The sequence below is a fragment of the Sebastes umbrosus genome, chromosome 15, assembly GCF_015220745.1.
Source record: "Sebastes umbrosus isolate fSebUmb1 chromosome 15, fSebUmb1.pri, whole genome shotgun sequence".
NCBI lineage: Eukaryota > Metazoa > Chordata > Actinopteri > Perciformes > Sebastidae > Sebastes > Sebastes umbrosus.
Genome location: NC_051283.1, coordinates 24,112,000 through 24,130,834, shown reverse-complemented (window position 1 = coordinate 24,130,834; position 18,835 = coordinate 24,112,000). Strand labels below are relative to the sequence as shown.

The 18,835-nt window shown below is 37.5% G+C and overlaps 1 protein-coding gene across 1 annotated transcript; it reads right to left on the bottom strand.

Moving 5' to 3' along the window:
* Positions 1–26: 26 nt before the first annotated feature.
* slc44a4 (solute carrier family 44 member 4) lies at positions 27–17,235 on the bottom strand. The gene is made up of 22 exons (XM_037794072.1): positions 17,014–17,235; positions 11,059–11,107; positions 10,813–10,886; positions 7,981–8,059; positions 7,776–7,875; positions 7,542–7,673; positions 7,319–7,379; positions 6,548–6,668; positions 5,965–6,048; positions 5,566–5,678; positions 5,014–5,136; positions 4,494–4,593; positions 4,188–4,280; positions 3,887–3,989; positions 3,460–3,719; positions 3,028–3,122; positions 2,217–2,320; positions 1,893–1,966; positions 1,676–1,746; positions 1,131–1,225; positions 971–1,055; positions 27–774 (listed from the first exon to the last, which is right to left on the bottom strand). The coding sequence occupies exons 1-22, from the start codon at positions 17,051–17,053 to the stop codon at positions 656–658; spliced, it is 2,175 nt and encodes a 724-aa protein (XP_037650000.1). The 5' UTR covers positions 17,054–17,235; the 3' UTR covers positions 27–655.
* Positions 17,236–18,835: the final 1,600 nt, after the last annotated feature.

Genomic DNA, 18,835 nt, shown 5'->3' with positions numbered 1-18,835 from the left:
GGCAAACACAGTAGTTGACTGCTGGGTCATATTTACAAATTTATTACATTATTTTCAATATAATCAGTAACATTGTGGTCATAAAATGTTTGTATTTATAAACAACCTTTTATTATATACAAATATCTAAAAATATATAAACATTTTACTATTTTTTTGTTCCACCTGAAGAAATCACATCTTGGGAAAATAAAGATTCTCAGACAGAAGTAGAAGAAAAAACTAACTCTTACCTGCATTAAAAGCTGTAAAACTGGATTAACAAATAATAATTAAAATGTCCGGAGCGTGCAGCATTAATGTTGAGTGGTATGAACAGAAACAAATATTGTTTAAAATAATAGAAGTACAATTTTTTTGGCTTTCAGTCATTATGAGCCACATCAAAAATGACTTTAACAAAGAAATATGTCACGTACGATACCCTGCAACTTCACATTACCTGCATTCACATGCTCAGTTTTTTTCTTTCATGTACAGTCATTAATACTACATATGCACATACATAATAAAATAAGAATTAAAAAGTGCAAAATCAGCAACTTAGTTTTGGTAAACTTATTTGGAAAACAATGGAGCGTTAACAGGGTAAAAAGAAGATGCAAATAAAGATGTGCTGAAAATCTGCGACAGTGTTTAAGAGGTGAAATGATCTTCAGTCTTTCCCTTTAACCTTTTTTGGTGCTTTGTTGGATTTGTTGAGGATCTTCATGAGGTTTTTGGACATAAAGTACGGCTTCTGTAGAGATCCGTCGTTACGCTCCAAGTCTTCCACTGTGAGAGTGAGAGCCAAATTGAGTGAAGTGTGTTTTGTTTCTGTCTGTATTGTTGTATTATTCAATTAAAAATGACCCAAGTTGAGCTTTTAGCTTGAAATTGACATGCTAAAAGGATGTTAATTAAAGTGATTTGAGTATATTTGCATGTTCTAAAATCTTTCCCCACAAGAATAACGAAAACAGGTACTCACAGAAGCAGAGGAAGAGTGTATCGACACACATGTTGTACACACTGAAGAATCCGTGAGCTATGAGGTAGCTACCAAACACCACCGTCTACAAAAACAAAAAAGAAAATAAGGTAAAACAAAGAATAAACTTTGACAACTATCTATAGTATCTGTAACTTACAATAATCGGCATCCAGTAGTAGTTGAGGGTTTCAGTGCGGAAGGTGTTGCCTGGTAGCAATATTCGCCCAGAGAAGAAGAAGAAGGACAACACGCCTGGAACAAAGATTGAGGTTTCAGTGTCTCCTCTCTTCCCTGATGCATTCATGTAAATGCTTATTGGGCTTCAAATGAATAAAGAACACATCTTTATTCCATTTCTGCAGATAGATCCCCCGAAATGTTACACACACTGCCTGAAAGGGCCAGTATACTCGGAATTGCATGGTGGTTGGCTGCGTTCGACAATTTGTGTAACTTTCAAAACTGATGATCCGTCATGCGTGGAGGTGAGAAAGGAGCCACGGTGTCTTCAAGAAAAGATTGTCTGAAAATGTGTGCCAATACAATATCGCGACCTCCACCTCTCTGACGGCTACCTCTCCACTCCGTCTTCCAATGTGGCCGTTCAGACCATCTATTATAAACACCTTTGGTTTCCAACACATCGTCTGAACCACTTCTTCTCTAGTATAACCCGCTCCTAATACATGGTGTCATCCTTACCCACTCCTGCGACCACCAAGAGCTTCCCAAAGAACAACAGCAGGTCTGTCACTTTATCAAGCACCACAACCCTGAAGGGGACACAGTCAGAGTCAGAGAAACACAACACTATTCACTGAGTCGCTCAAACACATGCAAATATATTCATGTTATCAACAGGCCAGCACTGAAAACAGACTAAAACTCCTTTAGTAGGAAACATGACTTCAGCACAAACCTCACTACATTTCTCATGAGCAGCATGAAAGCATTTTTGGCCGAGACGCAGAAGTTTTTCCCATAAATGGCAATCTGTCGAGAAAACAAAATCAACTTGTTTCAGGAAAATAAAAAAAAATTAAAAATGTATATAATACAAATAATATCAAATGTATTATATGAAAAACTTGTATTTAATTTATAGCAAAGCATGTTTTTTCTCCTTTTGATAGTATTTTGTATGATTTCAGATGAAAGCTACACAAATATTATTACTACAACAATAATAGTATCAATTAAAATAGGAGGGAACAACAACTGTACAATAATATGTTGTGCTCACCATGATGTAAGCGTTCCTGTTGAGGAACTTGATGAACTTCTCCAGACACCAGAGGCAGCACTTCATGCAGCACAGTATGAAACGTGCACATGGATTCTGGGCCGCTGGAGACAAAAAGCCAAAACACGAATAAGTAGCCCGTCATTTATTGGACGCCATTAACTTACTTATAAAGTAGCACTTTGTAACTAACATTCTTCAGTTTATTTGGAAAATCTGACAATCACCACATTTTGAGATAGTGTTTTGGACAGTGACAGCACGTGGCTTCAAATGCATCAGCCATTAATCACTGAAATATGTCCTGGGATTCATATATCATATCTTTAAGACTAAAAGTTGCACTGAATAAAGTGCACTTTGATCTATTGTTAAGATAAAGGGTAACTTCTGGGTTTTTTTCACCTGGACCCTATTTTCCCATGTTTTTGTGTCTAACTGACTAATAAGGACAACAATTTCTGAAATTGGTCCAGTATTGAGCGAGAGTGCTGTAGACGACAGCCGCTCATGGGCTGTAATATGGTACTATTGGAGCGAGCTGGCACCGTCATTTAAGTCCACTTAAAGTGCTTATTTTTGCCATGATAGGCTCTGATTGTTATTATAAGTGTCTGACATCATGGAAAGAGTCTCGCTCAAGGAGAAGTGACGAAAATAGGGTCCATGTTGAAAAATACCCAAATGATCCTTTGAGACTCATTTACACTGAAGCACAAGTTACAAAAATAAACCAATCAGATAAAACATGATCAGTATTCTTTAAGGTAACGCAGACAGTGAGTGTGAGATGAGGGTATGTCAGCCTTACCTCTTGTTTTGTGGTCGATGTACTCCAGAATCATCCTCGCTATCTGCACCAGGGTCAGGATCAAAGCACCAAATGCCAAAGAGCCCACATGGTACCTGAAATGTACAAAATGATATGAAATGTCTAAAGGTGTGCTTCCCCAAACTGTTATGTGTAGGTCTAATGCGCCCTCTAGAAACCAGAGAGGGTACTGCAGTCTGCTGGTATGTCCTGTGATGTACTCTTAAATTTCAGGGGGAAAAAAGATCCCTTTCTGCATAACCCTCTGTAGGATATAGTGTAATCATGTCAGTAGAATTACTGGATGACAGAGATACAGAAACGGCATCCTTTGGGACTGCAGCCATTCAGTATGTTGGACACTTTTGACGTGGATGGACACATTTATTGTTGCAGGAATTTAACCGATGTGACAGCAGCTCATTAACCTACCTGAGTGAGCGTGTAAAGCTAGCCGACAGGGGAAACGTGGGGATGTCATCTGGTTTGGTGAAGGCCCAGTAGTAGGAGGCAAAGGCGCCTGCCAGCGTACACTGGCCCAAGGCGATGACGAAGTTGACACACCAGAGAAAAGCCACCACGTTGTAGATCTGCAGGTTGAAGAGGTTCCTCTGGAAGACACCCTCGTCATTGTATTTGATGAAGATGCAGCTGGCCGAGGGGCAGCCTGAGTAATCTGACGAGTTGAAGTTCTGAGAGGAGGAAACAGCAGCGGGCAACAGGGTGTGAAGGGAGTGACTTTTTTTAATCCCACTCATCATATCAGATGAGGTAAGGTGATTGGACATGTTATATTCAACCAAAGTCACTTTAGGTCACAATTTTTTATCCACACTAGGTTCCCATTCTGCCCACTCACCTGAGGGTCACAGTCCACAGTGCCATTGATAGTCTTACAGTCGTTCAAAGTGGAGTTTAGAGCCACCACTTTGTAGACTGGGCCTCCTGAAGTGGCCAGATATCTACATTCATCAGTTTAAGAGAAGAACAGATACTCTGGACCGTAGACATGATCGTAGAGTAAAACTTAACACATAATGGGTGATAGAGTCATCTCAGAAACCTTTTAACTAAAGTCTATAACTGCATAAGGTGCACCGTGTTATTAACAGCATACATACAAACACATATGCACATGCCTATGTAAAATGAAAGGATACAAAGCAGTGGCGCCCCAGTAAGCGACACACACCAGTATGAGAACAAAGGTGACCAGAGGGTACAGCAGAGAGGACATCATGTGACTGATTGCTCTGTGGAATATGAACACACACATTATGAGGTTATGCCACTTTTCACAGGAAGATTACAAAAAAAAACAATAAACATGAACCTCATAAACCTTTAAATAAATTCCCTTTAAAATTAAGAACATCTCAAATGAACAGACACGGGTTAATATTAGGTGTCATTCAAAGCGAGTAAACCCTGTGGACAGAGTCTTAATGTATGGCATCAGGACTCACTTGCTGGACTCCTGGATGAGGGCGATGGCTATGAGGATTCTGGTCCGGAGGAAGATGAGGGTCAGGAGAATGATCGCCTCCACCACAGATATGATTATCACTGAGGGGGGAGGAGAGAAAGGTTTGACAAGAAGGAAAAACTGCTACCTAAGCATAACTAACTAAGCATAACCGCCTCACGTTTATATGCTTCTGCCAACAACTGAAGTTGCAGTTTACATCCGTGTCTGTCCAAAATGTCATGGCAAAAAAACATGTTTTGTGAGGTCACAGTGACCTTTGACCACCAAAATCTAATCAGTTCAATCTCAACATGACGTGACTCATGTACATACTAACAATGGATTTATTGCATTTATTTTTGGATGTGGATGTGATTTGGCATTTATGATGTCATTGGTTATTTTCCATTTTATATCTCTCATTTCCTATCCTTCCAAAAATGCCACTAAAAACTAAACTAAAAAGATGAGACTTATCCCGACTGTGAGAAAGGTTTGGTGATGTTAATCAGACTCACAGAACGCCAGCCAGGTCTCTTGGACTTCCAGGTAAACCTTGAAGTTGGTGGTGAAACCGATGTCAGAGATGCTAGCAGAGGCCCGCTTGAAGTTATCATATTCCCAGTAGCAGTGCCATATACCTGCAAGAGAAACACTCCAACAACTCAGAGGCTACGAGGAACATATAATTTCGTCAAAACAAATAATAATAAACTGCCCTTGTTGACTTTGTGTTCAGAACCAGTACATAAAACTATAACTTTTGTGCTCCACTTGTTAAACACGGGTCCAGCAACACGTACGGATCTGAATCTGCTCTGTTTACAACAAATAATTGTACAGAATTGATTTGTGGTGGTGTGAGAGTCGGCTGCAAAACAGCATTGCATTCACGACCGAACATCTCTGCTGCCTTTCTGTTCCACATGTTCAAATGAATTTCCAAGAAAAAAGGAATGGAAGAAATAGTACAAATATTAATATTTCTTTAGAAATCTATATCGGTGGTGGCAAATCTGTTTGCCAACCCTAAAAATTCTACTTAAAAATTGCTCCAGTTGAGTGTTTACCATATGCCCCAGCGACCAGGATTCCTACGATGAGCACCCACACCATCACTGGAGCAGTGAATCTCAACAGCAACAGGAACAGCATACTGACCATCATGGCTATTACCAGACCACTGAGAGGGGAGAGGAAACAGTTATGAAGAAAGAAAACAAAAAAGGAGAGGATTAAAAAAAAGGTTGAAGAGGTTTATAAGAGATCAAAGCATAAATTATTAAATTATAAAACATATGAGACATATAAAATGTACTAGAAAAATATCAATTTAATGATTATTTGATACAACCAGGAGTTCAGCTTTGTTTTGCACATTAATCTGAAGAGTCATTTATATTTCTGTACTTCTGCCAATAGGTGGCAATGTATGTGTGATGTAGTGAATATCCTGCAAGGCAACTCACAGGAGGATCCACGGCCATGACGACGCAAAATCCTCAAAGATGCGGACGCCAATCTCTCTGGCACTGAAGCCATTCAGAATGTCCCTGTTGAAGACAAAAGCAAGGACAAGCTGCATTGGTGACAGTTCTCATTTTAAACTGTAAAAGTGAAAAGTAAAAAGGGTCACGTAAAACAAATACAGTGAAGAAACAAGGGAAAACTAACAATGAAAACAGATTCAATACATTTCTCTGAAGCCTACTGGAAGTTACTAAAAGCAATGTAGATGTAAAGACAGGCTAAAAAAGATAGAGATAACCCCAGACACTCAGTATAGAGAGAGAGAATGGAGTTTTTCTAGACACATTAATACTCTAACTCTGCAAGTCCCAAGAGAGAGTTTCACACGGTATCTAAGAGTAACTACAACCAGCTGCTACACTAAAGGTCAACACAAAAACTCACGAAACCACCGACCCTGTGCTGGAGATGAAGAGAAACAAACAGGGTTGTTAGAAGTGTGTGTGTGTCTTCATATGTGCGGTTATCTGTGATTTAAGAGCATGTGCTGAATTATTTGTTTTTAAATCCACTGTATCTTACCCTGTGCCGTTCTTGATTTGGTCGACTGTGTCATTGACGGAAGAGGGTAAACCTGGAATATTGGTAAAGGCTTCAGGGATCCTCTCCAGTGCTGTGATATCGGGCAAACATCTCCCCAGCGCTAACGGTAGAGAAAAATAATCAAATCAACTGGAAATGGATTTAATTATAATTCATTACAAGAACTCTAATATACAACAAGTAGCAGTGTAGTTCCTCTACAGTAGCAGTTAAATCCACGCTAATATTAAACAAGTAGCTACATGAAACTGCTAATGTATCGTCAGACCAAAATTAAAAGGACAGTGTGTAGGATTTGGCGGCATCTAGGGGTGTGGTTGCAGATTGCAACCAACTGAGTACTCCACTGCTCACTACTTTAGGAGCAATGGAAGCCAGATGGAGGCTGGCGGTACCACAGTTTTACACTCTACGGCTACGACCGCAGTTTCACAAGCGTGCCGGAGAACTACTGTGGCATTTGGGTAACGTAAAAAACTCTAGAGCCAGTGTTTGGTTTGTCCGTTCTGGGCTACTGTAGAAACATGGCGGAGCAACATGGCCAACTCCGTGAAGAGGAGCCGCTCCCTATGTAGATATGAAGGGTGCATTCTAAGCTAACGAAAACACAACGATTCTTAGTTTCAGGTGATTATACACTAATAGAAACATACTTAAGAATATTATATTTTACATTTATTTACCCCAAAATGTTACTCACTGTTCCTTTAATATGAATATAATGTAGTCTTTATGAGTGGTTTCACTTACCAGAGATCGTTGGTATGTAGAAGAAAGGACACAGCTCCTTGTCCACAATTTCTTTAACACTCTGAGGAAAAACAAATATTATCATGTGGTTAAAAAAAGTTGGTGTCAGGTTACTTTTGCAGGTTAAAATGCAGAAAATCTGGTTTCCTCAAAACAAACATCACATTTGGGAACTTTTAAGGAGACACACAAAGTTTAAACATGGTAACAAAATGGGACTTACCAGGTCAGTAGTAGCCAGGTCTATGGATGGCACACAGAGGCTCTGATTGAAAACATCTGCCGGCTTTACATTTGGACGATAATCCAGTATTCCCACAGCCCCAAACTGAGTGGGACAGTTTTCTACGCACACCTATAGGTAATGAAAAAAGATGATTTTTTCTGGGACACTGGAAAAGTACACTAAACGGTCCGGTATAATTAGAAACAACAATATCAAGCCAGCCCTCTCTACCTGTGTGGTTGGACACTGAAAACCATTAAGAGAAGATGCCATGATGTTGACAGACGTGGCACATTTGAGAAGGTCGAAGTAGAACAGGTTGGGTCGGCCTCTGAGAGAGAGAAGACAGACAGAAAGAGTTGATTTTGTATCAGTCAAATGCATATTCATTATATCTAGTAAATGATGTGAGAAGGTGAGAGAGAAATTGAATTACTCATTTGGTCCGATGCCACAGAACCATCCAGTTGAGTTTCTTGGATAAAGAACATGTCGTGGATCTCCGAAGAGCCAAGCTGATAGAAAAAAACACACACATTACAACAGAGATAAGAAGAAAAGACAATGACGTAAAAAATAATTACAAGTCAGTGACGCTCCATTATGTCCATTTTATGTTTGGCACTGACAAACGGTACTACTGCACGAGCGCATGTTTTTACTGAACAAAAAACTGCACTTTTATGGTGTTTGTTTGGGAAGGATGTGAGAAAGTTACCCTGTTGATTAAGGTGGGAGACATCGGTGTGATTCTGGTGTTACGCCAAATTCTATGTTATGTTATAAATGTTTATTTTGTCATACTTCATCATATACTTTATCAACGTGTTGACAAAGTATATGATGTGTTGACTAAAAATTTTAACAGTCTAATATTTAGATTGGGTTACAAATGACGTTAGTATGTTATTAACTATGATAAAAATATTTGCAATGGCAATATAGCTAAAATATCCTATTCAGGTCACAGAATTTAGTGTTCCTTTATTTAACCAGTTAAATAAATTGATAACCAATTCTCATTTACAATGACGACCTGGCCAAGAGGCAGCTAGGAGCGGCGAACTGGAACAAGTGACGACCAAAAGAGGTGCAGTCTTTAGGACCATACTGATGAATACTTGTTATGTAGAACTTAAATTGCGATTACTGTTGGGGATATTGAGTAGTGAACAGAGAAATGGAGGGTTTTTGTCAATGATGGTTTTATAAATTAATGAATTATTTCAGTACAACCACAAGAGGGCAAAAAAGTCTAACAGGATGCATACCAAGATGAACATCTCTCTTGTTGCTATGGAGTTTAGTTTGAATGCACCTATTGTAAGTCGCAGTGGACAAAAAATGAATGTAATGTGATCTAAAGTATCATGTTAGTGTAGTTGTATTGTTTGTTCATCTGAGCTAGACACACAGGCCACCACTATTTCTCATATATTTAGTAGAATTTTTAACTCCAGCCTTAATTTATCAACACAGGCCAGTAGATTTCCACTTCCATAAATCAACCTTAGCTAACCGTTGCTTTTGAATTGCCTCCATTGAAAGGAATAGCTGATTATTTGAGACACACTCAGCCGCTGACACACATTTTACTTATCAGGCATCTCTGCTGACTCTAGATAAGAGAGAAAGCCCTGAGTGTCGGAATGAGATTGATGACAGGGCAATAAAAAGACTGACTGGATTTTCACACAGAAATATGTTGTTGGTACGTAATAATAATACTCAAAATATTAAATGTACATTTTTTTTGATGATGAATGAAAGTATAAGGATTAGATTCAGAGAAAAGAAGGACAGCAAAAAAAACTAAAGTAACTAAATAAATAAATAATTACTGAAATTCCCTGATAATCAGCTAAAGCATTGTGTCGGCTCTGGCCCAACTGTGGAGTGCTTTTTTTTTCATAGAACAAGAATTGTAATATTGTCCCCCATTAACAGCATTGGATAATTGCAAGCTATAAAGAAATAGTAGAGATGACCTACAAAAGCGGTGAATATAACATACAAACAGAATTAAATTGATTTGAGTTAGCAACTCTGACAAGCCAAAGTGTAAAGTCAAAGAGACCCACAAACAGTCATTGTCTGAAATTTTAATGGAGCAACCAAATTTTGAAACTCTGACAGTTGTGACAGCTTTGTTACTTTGCTTGTTAGTCTACAGTACATAAATCCAGGAAGCCACTGCTTGACACACAACACCCCCTGTATAACCACAAACCGTCATCTTTACACGTCAGTTTTTGTATGTTTAAACGAACAAAATGAAATGTGTTAATTATAGGGCTGTCAAAGTTGACGCAATAATAATGCGTTAATGCAAATACGTTTTAACACCACTAATTTCTTTAACGAATTAACGCAACTTGAGATTTTTAGGCTGTGGCGGGCTCAGTTTTAAAGCTAGAGTGAAGATACTGGTAACATATGAAAACCTAGGAAACCAAAAGAATCCATTGGTACCAACCATGTCATAGTAGCTTGTCACAAAGGAGGATAAATAACGCTCCAAACTTACACTAAATTTTGGCGAGGAAAAACTGGCATGACCATTTTCAAAGGGGTCTCTTGACCTCTGACCTCAAGATATGTGAATGAAAATGGGTTCTATGCGTACCCACGAGTCTCCCCTTTACAGACATGCCCACTTTATGATAATCATATGCAGTTTGGGGCAAGTCATAGTCAAGTCATCACACTGACAGCTGTTGTTACCTGTTAGGCTTGAGTTTGCCATGTTATGATTTGAGCCTATTTTTTATGCTAAATGCAGTACCTGTGAGGGTTTCTGGACAATATTTGTCATTGTTTTGTGTTGTTAATTGATTTCCAATAATAAATATATACATACATTTGCATAAAGCAGCATATTTGTCCACTCCCATGTTAAAAAATGTGTGATTAATTTGCGATTAATATGGACAATCATGCGATTAATCGCGATTAAATATTAAAATTATTTAAATTGATTGAAAGCCCTAGTTAATTAGTGAGCTTTAGAGGAGCTCGATTTTGTTGGCTAGCTGTTTCCGCCTGCTCCCAGTTTTGGTGCTAAGCTTCGTTTCATATTGAATGGATAGACAGCGAGGTATCAATCTTCTCATCTAACTCTCAGCAAGAAACGAATGAACGCATTTCCCAAAATGTTGAACTGTTCCTTGAACAAACAGAATGGACAAGAAGGGCCCAGAGAGCAGATTGTGGAAAACAATGATTGTTGGGGCGATACTAAGGCCTGTGTTGGCGTTGTCACTCTCACCTAAAACCCCAACTGCTATGTAGCCGAGGATGACTGCCATAAACAGGATACAGCAGATGATATCAGTGCACCCTCTGATGAAGAAAAAAGAGACAGCGACAGGTTAAAGTGAGCAGGCTGAGCTTTGCATTGACGTTTGCCTCGGGGGTGATAAGTGTGATTCAGTCAGTCAACAGAAACTCGGCGAACACACACAGCTAGGGCTGAGGATTTGGGGATTAAAAGGAGCCAATGAGACAGATTCACCTTTTCTTCATGGGTCCATTGAATGTTGGGTCAAACTGAGCAGGTTCCCCTGGGAAGAGAAAACAACATTGGGTAGCTTTTAATGCAAAGTGACTGGTACACCATTATAATCAGCAACTTCTGGGTTTGGTTTCAGACAGATTATCAAGGACACATTAGCTTATCACTTGCTTCTGTAAAGGCACTTAACCTGCAATTTCACCACGTCAAGGAAATGCACTGCTGATTAAATCTGTGTGCTGTCCTTGTGGGGAAATATGCATTAAAAGACTTTATGTTCATTTTGTCCGGTGCTCACTTTGAACATGGGTCATTTTCTTAGAGTAAATGAATTACGATGCAAGTGAACAAGGAAATACTTTTAGAGACAAGAGAAGGAACCTTATATTTTTACAGGTTAGTTATTCACAGGTGCTTTACAATAAAACGACTAGAACAGAGGTGGCACGTATTACAGGAAATGAATATCTCCTTGTTGTTTCCTGGAACAGGGAGAGAGAGACTGCCAGCAAGAACAAACAATGAAAGCTATTTGGGTGACGTTCGTCTCACACAAGCTGCTTTCCATATAAACTAAAAGAGAAGTTCGTTCACGTTAGTTCCTTCACGCACAAAGAGTACGCTCTGAAGAGAAAAGGACCAGAGTTGAGGCACAGCACTGAGACCAGCAGCTCAGGCTTATTTGAATAGACTTTGAATTTGAAGTATGGCTTTCAGAGGAGGGAGAGTGACGGACGTTTAAATCATTTTAACGGGAGAAATTGACAATCTGAAAACTAGTTTGAGGAGATCCCAACTGAAAACATTCCTATAATCATTATAATGAGAGCCTCAATTAGCCTCCGTTGCATTATCCAGTTGGGCAGGAAAAACACAACAGGCTGCTTGGAGTATATGATCAGAAAAGGAAGAAGAAGAAGATGCAGACACCTTTTGGCAGGTTTAAGGATGAAAATACAACAAAATAACAACACAGGAGAATCAGCATTTAATAGAAAATTAATAGTGGTAAAAGGTTGAACCTGAACGTATGACGTGATAAAAAAGTGAGCAGGTGTTCCTTTGGTTAAGTGCCTGATTACCATCTGATACATGCAAATACTAATGTGCTCTATTAAATTGATTGGTCCAGGGGATGGACATTATGCCAGGCAGATCGCCACAATCATTTCTCATGGCAGCTAGAAGAGCTAAACTATCTCCACTGAGTGTAATTTGAATAGGGGTGAAATGACACTGAGTCAACATTGCGAACACACTCCCATCAGGACGTCTGAGTAGGATGCAAATATTCAAACAGGATGCAAGAAGTTTGTAGCTTTTCATTAGGCTCTAAGGCTCTCGTCTAGTAAACATTAAAATTGAAACGCACACATTCACAATGAGGGTTCAACAAATTGTCACACAGAGGCCAAGAAAATATTAAAAACTTCCATGGAGCAGTGAAACTAAAATTCCACATCTTAGATAAGAAGGGCTCTCCTCTAAACAAACTCCTATCAGTAATATCTGATAGGTTCTTATGTAAACAACAAACAAATATGTGAATCAAGACAGCCGCACTAATTAACATGAATTTGACAGATCACACTTCTGTGCTGTTTCCTAAACCTTCATTTGTGGAATATGAGAGAAATGACTCAGGCAATGATATTACATTTTCCCAATAAGGGAACCTGTTCATCGGCCTTGTCATGCCGTGAGTGTCAGATTTCAGCTCTGCCAGGATACTGCTGTATGTTTGGAGTAAATGACAACATGGAAAATGGCTCACTGTGTCTCTGTGTGACACATAAAAAAGGACTTTTCAGCTTTTATGCCCTCGTAAAAAAGCTGGAGGAAAGCTTTAAACCTTTACACTTTGAACCCCAGACAGGCTAGCTGCGAGACGACGGGTGTGAGGGTCATCACTTGACCTTTACTGGAGATAACTTTACTTTGCCCAAGTTGGGTAACAGTCATTTGGAGTGACAGATATTTATCAAAGAAATGGGTCACTTGACTGAAAGGATGCCTTTCTTTAAGTAACTGAATGAATGGTGGTTCATTGTACAAACCTCACCCTTCTCTATATTTTACAGTGAAAAGAGATGAAAATGAGGTTAATAGGTAACCTGCAGTATACGCAGGACTATCCCAGGGGAAAAGAAAGAAAGAAAGAGAGTCATTGTTAAAAAGTAGTGTAAAATATGAGGGGAAGGGGCGTATTCATGATTTGAGTGTTGAAACTGTAACGTAACTCCTCAAGACCTTTATTTACCTTTAAACACGTCAAAGCCGTGACAGCAGCAGAAAGGATTTCTTATTGTTATAAATACTCAAAGAGAAAATGGAGAGTAAGTGTGCAACTAATGATTATTTTCATTATATATTAATAAAAATCATCATTTAGCCAATAAAATGTCAGAAAATAGTGACGAATACCCATTGCAATCAAAGAGTATAGAAGCAAACTCCAGTGTTTTTTTGACGACAGCAGCTGCCGCCAATTTGGACTGAAAACGCTTATTATATTTATAATATTTTATTGTTCGACACAGGTCATTTCGGTAGAATATGATAATAAAATAGAATTAATTTTGTTTTACTTTTGTACGGCACTTTTTAGGCGGACGTATTACTGGCGTCCGGTGGTCGCTTTCAGTCCAAAATGATGGAAACGTAGCTTTACTGCTGGGCGGTTTACTCTATGACAGAGAAAAGCGTCAGTACCTTACATTTTTTGAAGCTGGAACCAGCAAATGTTTGGAGTTTTTTCTTGACAACTGAAACTTAATTATTAACCGCTAATCACTCACCGAATACTGATTAATTGTTTCAGCTCTAATGGAGAGAGTTGCTGAATCTATTAAAATGTCTGTTCATTAATCACGTTGAGTTCCTGGTTTCAAAATAAGATGTCCACCAGTTTAAAAAAGAAAAAGTAAATCTACTTGACATCCTACAATATCTTTAATTCTCCATAATCCTACCTAATATAAAAAGTGCTATAGAAGGAATATTGTGTGTTTACGTGATGAACTTCTTGCCACTTTAAAAAAAAAGGCTTTTCAAAATAAACCCATCGGTGCTTCTCTTGCTTTATACATTAGCTACATTAACTAGATTGTGATTTGAAATCAGACCTGAGTCTTTTCCCCTTTTTGCCTCAAGCAGCTTTTACAGACTTTCTGGTCAATGATTTGCAGCAATAACAACCCCTTGCAAGTCACTTATTTCCCAACACTGAGTGTCTTCACATTGTTAACAGGAAGAAACGTTGAAATGTTTAACTGCTCAAAACATATTGTACTATAAAATGACCAAACTTAATTGGGCAACAACAGTAAGTCTGAATTAGGACGCCTTGTTGTGTTCAACAAAAGGATTTCTACTTCCTCATGAAGGCTAGAACAACAGTAGAGAACTCATTTCAAATTAGAAATGGTGAGGAGTTTAAAGAAGAACACATGAATTTGCATTCAAAGGCTTTTGAGAACAGAGGTTCAGGTGTCACCATGATTAGTGAGCTCCGACATCGAAGTTCACTTCTTCTGTCGTCGTCTTATTCTCTGATGTATTCTTAAGATATACGTGGAGACATCTGATATTTACCTCCAGGGAGGGTTTGTTTACTGTAGCTTTTGCAAAACCTCCCGGACTGTCAATAGACATGTGTCTCTATCAATACATCAAATCCCACTAAGAGTAAACAAGGATGCAGAGAGACTCTGCGGTACACATGACGGACGGCTGAAAATCAAATAGTCACAGGCAGGTTTCAAATGTTTCAGCATGTACAACTTTCTCTTCTGTGTATTTTTGATACTGTACATCTCTTTCAGTCTGTCTATATCACAACACCAGACATTCAGAGACTCTGCTATGGCTGCATGAACAATATTAGACCTGAAACAATCAGTTAATTGATCGCTTTTGGACTATTGGTCAGACAAAACAAACAATTTCAAAATGTCATCCAAGTGATGGACATTTTTCACCATTTTCTAACCTTGTTATAGACCAAACAATTAATAGAGAATGTAGTTGGAGGATAAATTGATTAAAGTTCAAACCATAAATTGATTAGCAGATGACAGAAAATGAATCAGCAACTACTTTTATAATTATCGACTAATAAAATAAGTAAAAATTCTCAGGTTCCAGCTTCACAATTGTCTATATTTTCAGTTTTTCGCAGTCTTTAGTGAAAGCAAACTGAATATCTGTGGCTTTTAGACTGTTGGTCAGACAAAACAAGACATTTGAAAAGGGCATCTTCTACACTGGGAAACTGCGATGGACATTTTTCACTAGTTTTTGACGTTTTGTAGACTAAATAATTAATCGATTAATCAAGAAAATAATTGTCTGATAATGAAAATAATCGAGAGCTGCAGCCCTAAAATCGATAATTACAGTCAAGCCTAAGCAACAAATCAACCTTCATAATCTTCTGTCACTGGCCGTGTCTTTTGAGAAGTTATTTTTGAATCAACTCGAACATGAGACGCAATTTTCTTGTCTACTTTAACACCACAAAGGCAGTTAATAAATGAGATTTCTACCTAGTATGATTTCTAAATAACCAAGCTCACAACAAAACAAAATAAAGTAAAACATATTTACAATTGCCACCAGCATGTCTTTATTTAGCATATTATTATTTTAACCATAACAAAGGACTATTATACTTTATTATAAGAAAGTGCTTGGTTGACAGTTTGGTTAATTTAAAGCAGTGTTTCCAGACCCTTTCTGGCTTGTTGTGACCCCTTAAAATGAAGCGATGTTACTTGTAATCTCCCATCACAAGTGGTAATGTGTTAGTTTGGAAAATAATAATTGAGAAACGAAAAAGTGGTTTTTCCTTCTCAGATTTGTATTATTTTTAGAGACACAAAGAGGTAAAAGTACCCAATACTTCACAAGAAAAATAATAATAATTTAAAAAAAAAAAGCTAAAAAGAAATATATGTTTATTTTTTTCTACTCTGAGATTAATTTGTAGCCAACTCAAAGCTTCCGGTTTATTTTAAAATAATAATATATATATATATCATTTTATTTTAAGCTATTTCTTCCTCTGTAGGTCAAGTGTCTAGGATGTTTTGGCTCAGCTATAAATATATTATGACAATTTTATTGTGTTGCTGGTAAACTATTAAACCATGTTTATTGAGGACAATGTTGTGACTCAGGTATATACACGCTGACTCACACATCAGTAGACAAGCCTACATTTGGCCTTAGGGAAACTTTCCAGTTTGTATGACGTTAACTTCAGTAGCTGGACTTAAATATAAAAAGGAACATATCTGATTTGATTGCTGGAGCAGGATGATTGTGAATAGAGAGCTAGAATAGGATGATGACTGAATATTGATTATATGTGTTTTTGTATTTGTATATTCTGCGCGTGCGTATGTGTATGTATGTATTTATGTAAACAGTATATATATGTATATATGATCTATTTAGATAGGCTGATAATTGCATATCTGGAGTTAAAGCTACTAGTTAGTTAGCTAACAGTAACATATTTATTTATTTATTTATTGCACCTACTACATTTATTTATTGACGGACTGCACACACTATGTTCACCCATTCACTCTGTATCTTTTATATCTCTATTTATTGTTTTTATAATTTTTGTATACCTGTATCTCTCCTGTGTTTCACTCTGTTTGCTGATGTTGCTGCTTTGACACCTGAATTTCCCTCCAGGGGATTAATAAAGGTTCACCTTATCTTATCTTATCTTATCTTATCTTATCTTATCTTATCTTATATCCACGTCAAAATAAAACATTTTTGATTAAAAAAAAAAAAATTATTGGCATAATATTTAAACTTTTCTTGCGACATAAAGTGTGTTAAAAACTCAGTATAAGACACAACATATTCTGTTAGCCAAAAGTACAATAACATTTTAACGTTCCCTGAGGTAACTAACGGAAGATGTCAACTCACCATACTCGGAGTCCGGATTTGTCTCCTGTTTTTTACCCATTTTCCACCTTTAATGTCCACCTTTTTCTTCCTTAACTACTAAAACACAACTTTCTTTACTTAAATTAATCGTAAAACCAGTTTAAAACCGCGTTTAAGACGAGCTGCACCGTGTCTGTCTGAGCGGTAACTAAGTTAGGAAATCTTTTTTTTCTTCCTGGCACTTGTAACCAGGCAGTGACGTCACGAGCGCACCTGCTGAGGGATGCGCACCTGCGCGTGCTATCAAAGATTGTTTATTAGAGAAGAGGAGTCACTCTGATTTGATTTGTATAAACCTGAACTTTTTACCTCACAAAGAGTGAGAATGAGTTTGTACTTTATATCACATTTTGGATGCAAATATTGTAGTTTTTTACTCCACTACATTTAGGACCTATTTGACACATTTTTTACTGATTGGTTACTTTGTAGGTTTAGATTAGTACAGTAATACAAATATTAATCAACTAATAAATTATTATATATTATTTTAGGTTAAGCTATCCAGCAGTATATTAAAGGTCCCATATCATGCTAATTTTCAGGTCCATACTTGTATTTTGTGTTTCTACTAGAACATGTTTACATGCTGTAATGTTCAAAAATCCCTTTATTTTCCTCATACTGTCTGCCTGAATATACCTGTATTTACCCTCTGTCTGAAACGCTCCGTTTTAGTGCATTTCAATGGAATTGCAACAGAATTGCGTTGCTATGCAACAGTTTGGGTCCATGTTTTCTTCCTGTCAGCTGATATTATTTACATCTACTGCAACAGGAAATAAACTGGGACAAATTTAGAATGTTTATGTTTAAAATCGTGTAATGGTCTAAATATTGTATATTTGTGACATCACAAATGGACAGAAATCCTAACGGCTTGTTTAAAAAATACAATTTCTGAATACGGGCTGTGTGTATTTCTCCGTATATTGAGCGTTTTGATAGTTTAACAGTATTCATATTATCGCACTTAAACCTACTTTATAACATAAAAGACATAAAAATCTCACTTTTTACAATATGGGACCTTTAAGTAACTAAAATTATCTCCAATTTTACCAGCTGCAACAAAGTGATGTACACATTAACGCATCAATAATTACTAATCCAATACTGTAATATAATATATGATTCTGCATACTTTTGTACTTTTACACGATTTGGGATATTAATCTACTTTTACTTGTAACAGAGTATTTCTACACTGCAGTATTGCTACTTTTACTTAAGTAAAAGTTCTAAATACTTCTTCCATCACTGTTCCAACACCATCAGGGGGCTCGAAGGCTCCACATTCACTGTGGAGCGTCTGTGGTAATCTGATTAAATGCAAATTTCTTCGGTAATACTACATGCATCTCTAAAAGCACAATATAGAGTGAAATGATTGGGGCTTTAACCATCATTATGATCTTGAGTCCCTAACCCGTAGGAGGGCTCTGCATTAAAATCTAGTTTTAACACCTTTATTATATCAGTTAATCTTGCTCTTGCATGCATATTATTGTGCTTAATCAAGTTACCACAAACTAATAACTAATACATACACAATGTACATAGTGGTAAAATTTGTTCATGATTTCAAGACTTATGTCCTGAAAGTAGCTCCTCCTTTGACATTATATATAAGTGGCTCTATAAGGAGACAGTTTTGATATTTAGATTTAATATATGGATAAGTGTTAAAATCTATTTAATGACCTATAAATTTAGTTGGGATAATCCATGGAACACTTTTTTGACCCACTTCCGGTAAACCTGTATTTCCCTGTCTATCGAAGAGACTTGTGGCCATGGA